The sequence below is a fragment of the Mastomys coucha genome, unplaced genomic scaffold, assembly GCF_008632895.1.
Source record: "Mastomys coucha isolate ucsf_1 unplaced genomic scaffold, UCSF_Mcou_1 pScaffold4, whole genome shotgun sequence".
In the NCBI taxonomy this organism is placed as follows: Eukaryota; Metazoa; Chordata; class Mammalia; order Rodentia; family Muridae; genus Mastomys; species Mastomys coucha.
The window spans coordinates 1,375,950-1,381,776 of record NW_022196910.1 but is presented as its reverse complement, the minus strand read 5'-3'; the positions used below and the strand labels follow the sequence as shown (position 1 = coordinate 1,381,776).

The 5,827-nt window shown below is 48.7% G+C and overlaps 1 protein-coding gene across 2 annotated transcripts in view; it reads right to left on the bottom strand.

Annotated features, from left to right (window-relative positions):
- The window catches only part of Jsrp1 (junctional sarcoplasmic reticulum protein 1), a 5,656-nt gene extending 3,289 nt beyond the window's left edge, over positions 1-2,367 (bottom strand). The window contains exons 1-4 of one of the 2 annotated variants that reach the window (XM_031349890.1): positions 2,318-2,367; positions 1,632-1,764; positions 1,154-1,276; positions 890-927 (exon numbers count right to left, since the gene is read on the bottom strand). In XM_031349890.1, the coding sequence (XP_031205750.1) occupies positions 890-927; positions 1,154-1,271 (156 nt within the window). In that variant the 5' untranslated portion in view covers positions 1,272-1,276; positions 1,632-1,764; positions 2,318-2,367. The remainder of the gene's footprint in view (positions 1-889; positions 928-1,153; positions 1,277-1,631; positions 1,765-2,317) is intronic. The other variant, XM_031349891.1, reaches the window with a different exon arrangement.
- Positions 2,368-5,827: the final 3,460 nt, after the last annotated feature.

The following is a 5,827-nucleotide window of genomic DNA, read 5'->3' as shown; positions in this document are numbered from 1 at the left end:
ACCCTTTCCTCCCCAGCTTGCTTCTTGGTCATGATGTTTGTGCAGGAACAGAAACCCTGACTAAGACACACACACACACACACATACATATATATGTAACATATGCATATGTATATGTGCAAATTAGGCTGGAGAGACAACTCAGTGGTTACAGCACCACCTGCTCCCATAGATGACTTGAGTTCAATTCCCAGCACCCCCATGGGGCTCACAACTCCAGATCAGATGTCTGCTTCTGACCTCTTCAGGCATAAGGAACACATGTGTGCAGGCAAAACACATAAAATAGAAGTAAACATCCATAGACATAAAATAAAAATGAAGGGAAAATTTTTTTAAAGGACTGTGGGGTTCCAGCTTGTTGAGCATGCAGGAAACCTGGATTCCATCCCCAGCATCATATATACCAGGTGTGGAGTCAAGACTATGACCCAGCCCTCCGGACGGAGAGGCAGGAGGCTCAGAGTTCAGGGTCATCTTTGAGGTCTGAATTGAAGACAGCCTGGGCTATATGAGGCCCTAACTCAAGAAGAAAAGAAAGAAAGAAAGAAGAAAAGAGAGAAGAAAGGATCAAGAGAGAAGAGAGCCAGGCAGTGGTGGCACACGCCTTTAATCCCAGCACTTGGGAGGCAGAGGCAGGTAGATTTCTGAGTTCGAGGCCAGCCTGGTCTACAGAGTGAGTTCCAGGACAGCCAGGGCTACACAGAGAAACCCTGTCTCAAAAAAACCCGAGAGAGAGAGAGAGAGAAAGAGAGAGAGAGAGAGAGAGAGAGAGAGAGAGAGAGAGAGGAGGGGGGAGAGAGAGAGAGAGAGAAAGAGAAGAGAACCACAGAAAATCATTTCTTTGCTCAGCCCATCCCCACCGCCACTCAGGGCCATGGCTACTCACATGGGTCCAGCTGCTGGAGTCGGCCAGCCTGGATGTCCCTGTAGGTAAAACAGTGGGCTATTCACCACCCCCTAATGGATGCGATCCCATCTCCTCCCCAACTCTGCCAGGAGTGAGTGATACAGCTTCCACTCCAGATGACAAGGGGCATGGGGCTCAGAGACACCTTTGCCCAAAGACACACAGTATGTCTCATCATGGGTTCCAATCCAGATCTGGTCTCCAAAGCTGAGTTGCCAGCTGCTCCTCCCTCAGTCACTGTACCTCTAGCCTTGCTGTCTGGCCGCCGGCCTGAGGGTGGTTCCTCCAGGAACGGGAGGTCATCATTGGGGAGGCAGCTGCCCAGGCCCCCATCCAGATCCTCCAGGCCTCTGGTTGTCATGGAGACTGGAAGATGGGGAAGAAGGCAGGATGTGGTCTCTGTCTTTGTACATGCTCTCTGCACAGCCTCGAGACCCCTCCCCCAAAGCCCAGCCACTGGAGGACTCTAGAATCCATCAGCACAGAAAGAGACTAAGCTGTGGTTCAGAGAGACTCAGGGTCCACTCAAAGTCACACAGTAATAAATCCAAAGGCCCACGCAGGAACCGGGGCCGGCTCCCAGGGCCAGCTCATGTTCTCTGAGACCATCAACTATTTTTATCCGGTGTCTAAAGCCAGCAGGATGGGCAAGTCTGGCAGCCCAGCCCCTCCCCAGGCCTTTGCTCCCAATTTCCCCCCCAGCACTGAGTGTCTTACTGACCTGGGGGTGGGTTGCAGCTGAAGCCCCAGCAGCCTGGCCCAACTGGCCCTCGCTGTGACAACTGCGGATCCGGACAAGCCTTCCTGCCCCCTTTCCCATAGGGCACATGGAGAAATTGAGACCAGAGGCTGTGCTGAATCAAAGCCAGATACAAGACCTAGCTTATTATGGTAGAAGGGGATGTCCCCATGGCCTCTGGCTGTCAGGGTTAATGTGCCCCCATGCCCAAACAGAAACACTTTAAAACCAGGGAAAGAATGGGCTGACAAGATGGTTCAGCAGGTAAAGAAGCTTGCAGCTCAGTCTGATGGTCTGAATTCAATCCTTCAATCCCCTTTACCTACACCCCATAGCTGGAAGGAAAGACTAGACTCCCTAGGTTGTCTGCTGACGACACACATGCACCTTAGCAGTTTAGCATTTACCTTAGCACCTAGTGCCTACATGTACACCAAAAAATAAAAAAAATAAAATGTAACTTAAAAATGAAATGAAAATAAAACCTTGAAGCATTTTCAATGTGGGGGAAGAGAGCAAAAACACAGGAGACTCGGAGAGTTTGGCTCCTACCTCTGTGTGTAGGGGTGATAGTCACAAGAACTGGGGACCCTTGTGGACATCAGAGATTCCCACACCAAGCTCTAGGGACCCACACCTCTGTCAGGTCTCCCCACAACCCCTCTTACCCTACAGCCTCCGAGCTGGGCTTGAGAGACAAGATAGTGGATAGAGGGGCAGCCTGTGATGGACAGGAACAGGTGGCCAGAGACAGCTGGGGACACCAATCGGAAAGAGACAAGGAGCCAGGAGGAGGGACTTTCCACAGAGTCACTAGCAGGGTGGCTGCCATCCTAATAGCGCTACAGAGCGAAGAGCAGACTGAGGGGTGACCCACTCCTACTTCAGTACACAGCTTGCCCCTCCAGCAATGATCCAGGAGGTCCTGTTTGCTGCTCTGGGGTCAGAAGGCTGGAATCCAGGGGCCTGGGCAACTGTGACTCCAGCAGCCATGTCTGAAGTCTCTGCTTTGTGCAGGCTTGTCCCTGCCCTGCGTTCCAGGGTCACTCACAGCTGTTCACCACTGCTTCATGCTTTCTTGTCTTGTCTTGTCTTTGCTGTCCTGGAACATGCTCTGTTGGTAGACCAGACTGGCCTCGAACTCACAGAGATTTGCTTGTGTCTGCCTCTTGAGTGTTGGAATTAAAGGTGTGAGCCATGAAGCTGGGTGGTGGTGGCACACGCCTTTAGTCCCAGCACTTGGGAGGTAGAAGCAGGCAGATTTCTGAGTTCGAGGCCAGCCTGGTCTACAGAGTGAGTTCCAGGACAGCCAGGACTACACAGAGAAACTCTGTCTCAAAAAAACAAAAAAAAACAACAAAAAAAAAAGTGTGAGCCATGACCACCCAGCAGTAAGGTACTATTTTACAGTGGCCAAGACTTTAAAAAAATGTTTTTTAAATTTATTTACTTTATGTATATAAGTGCACTGTAGCTGTCTTCAGACACACCAGAAGAGGGTGTCAGACCCCATTACAGATGGTTGTGAACCACTATGTGGTTGCTGGGATTTGAATTCAGGACCTCTGGAAGAGCAGAAGAGCAGTCAGTGCTCTTCACTGCTGAGCAATCTCTCCAGCCTATGTGGGGGTTCTTTCTATAGTACTTGAGTTACTTTATGTAAGGTGGACTGAATCCAGGACCTCAGGCCTTCCCTGGGGACTCTTCCCTGGAGGGCTCCACCCCTTACCACCCCAGCAGCCTGGGAATTTTAGGTAGTGACAGCAGAAAAGAGTCCCAGTGGTGGCTTCATGTCCCACTGTCTGGGTAAACGAGGCTTTTCAGAGCCTCTGTTTCCTCGTGTGCAAATTGGGAGACAGGTGGCCAAGGGCTCACTCCTGGAGGGATGGCCTCCAGCAGAACACTGCCTCACCAGGATGTGGCCACAGCTTGCTGCGCTGAGGAGCTGGTCCATGATGACACAGTTCAAACATGACTTTATCATCTGCCTGTGGAGTTACTTCATCAGTGAGCAAACACAGCGAGGCCCAGTGCAGCCGTTTAGAGACCATTGTCATTGTTGTCAATAGCAGGCAATGGTGTTATTTTTTTATATTTCTTTTTTTTTTTAAGAGTTATTTATTTTATGTATACGAGTACACCACACTGTAGCTGTACAGATAGTTGTGAGCCTTCATCTGGTTGCTGGGAATTGTCTTTTAGGACCTCTGCTTGTTCCAGGTCAACCCCGCTTGCTCTGGTTGGCCCTGCTCACTTAGTCCCTGCTCACTCTGGCCCAAAGATTTATTTATTATTACAAATAGGTACACTGTAGTTGTCTTCACCAGAAGAAGGCGCCAGATCTCATTAGGGGTGGTTGTGAGCCACCATATGGCTGATTTGAACTCAGGACCTTTGGAAAAAGCAGTCTGTGCCCTTACTGGATGAGCCATCTCACCAGACCTTTATATTTCTTTCTTTCTTTCTTTCTTTCGTTCTTTTTTTTTTTTTTTTTTTTTTTTTTTTTTTTTTTTTTTTTTTTTTTTTTTTTTTTTTTTTTGGTTTTTCCAGACAGGGTTTCTCTGTGTAGCCCTGGCTGTCCTGTAGACCAGGCTGGCCTCGAACTCAGAAATCTGCTTGCCTCTGCCTCCTAAGTGCTGGGATTAAAGGCATGCACCACCACCACCACCCAGCTATATTTCTTATTTTATTGTTTACCTTTTTAAAAATTTTAAACATTTATTTATTTATTTATTTACTTGACATCCCAATATGAGCCTCCCTCTCCTTCCAATGCCCCTCATGCAGAACCTCCCCCATTCCTCCCTCCCCTTCTCCTTAAGGGGGGGCTCCACATATCCCTATACCCCCACCCCAGGGGACATCAAGTCGCTGCAGGGCTAGGTGCACCTTCTCCCACTGAGGCCAAATAAGGCGGTCCATTTAGGCAATAGCCAAATGGGATTCATTATTGTTTTTCAATAATTTAACTTTTATTCACTTTACATCCCAATCACAACCCCTCTCCTGAAGTACAACTTCTTTGGAAAGTCGGTGGTGTTGGATGGTGTTTTGCTGGGGTAAACATGTGAAGGAACGTTTCACTGAAGCCGACACAGGAGAGAGGATGTTCTGCTAAAGCAAGCACGTGAAAGGACACGTGATAAAGGATTCTTCACTAACAACACGCACGTATTGGTCCACCTTACATTGCGTAGTTGAGGTCCATTTGTTGGGACTCCATAGAAAGGCCACAAAAGCTTCAGGTGGTGTGCTGCGGCTCCTTGCCACTTCCTTGGACTTGGACTGATTGGCAGAGTGATGTCAGCTGACACAGACTCACACGCTGAGGACACGTGATGTCCGGTGGGTATAAATAGGACTCCACAGAAAGTAACAGAGGCTGAGCTTGGCTTATTGGTAGTTAGCTGTGCTGTGCAACGCTTGTTGGTCTCGTCTTCACTGATCTTTGCTTCCAAGAAAGGCACAGCTGAGAACTCCTGGTGTTCCTGTTGGCCTTGGTCCCTCCTGCTGACTCATCCCGAGGCGGAGGCCTGGCTGACTCTGCTAAGTTGTCACCACTGCTGATTCGTGTGTGCTATCCTGACTCTACTGAACTGGACTGCTGATTTTCACGGTGTATCCACAAAGTGCTTGCAGGTAGCTCAAGCTGCTATCCTGCGAACTGAACTGCTGATTTTCAGACAACCCAGACGGGAGTTGCTCCAAAAATCCCTTTCAACAGGTCCACTTCCCCAGGTATCCTTTCTTTCCCACTACCTCCGGTGGGTGATGGGCTAGACCAGAGGTTAAACTGTTTAAGAACCATCATTAAAAGTAGGCGAAAGACCCCTGGGGGAGACCCCCACTCAAATCTCGGGAGGATGTACACCCAAGGAATCACGAGAGACCACATCTTGATGTAATTACAAGAGGTATATTTTAATTTTCAGGACGCCCTGGTTCGGCACCACAGTTATCTCACGCAGGAGATAATGGAATCGACCATGAGGCTTGAAAGTTAGGGGTTTTTATAGGAAAAAGGTCTGAGGGAACAAAGGAATCAGTATGGTCATACATGATTGGCTAGTTCAAATATTAACTATTACATACAGAACAGAGTGGAAATTATTAAGGTTGGTGTTAATCTGAGTCAACAGAGCATCTGACCTTAAACCATATCTGAGAGGACCAGATGG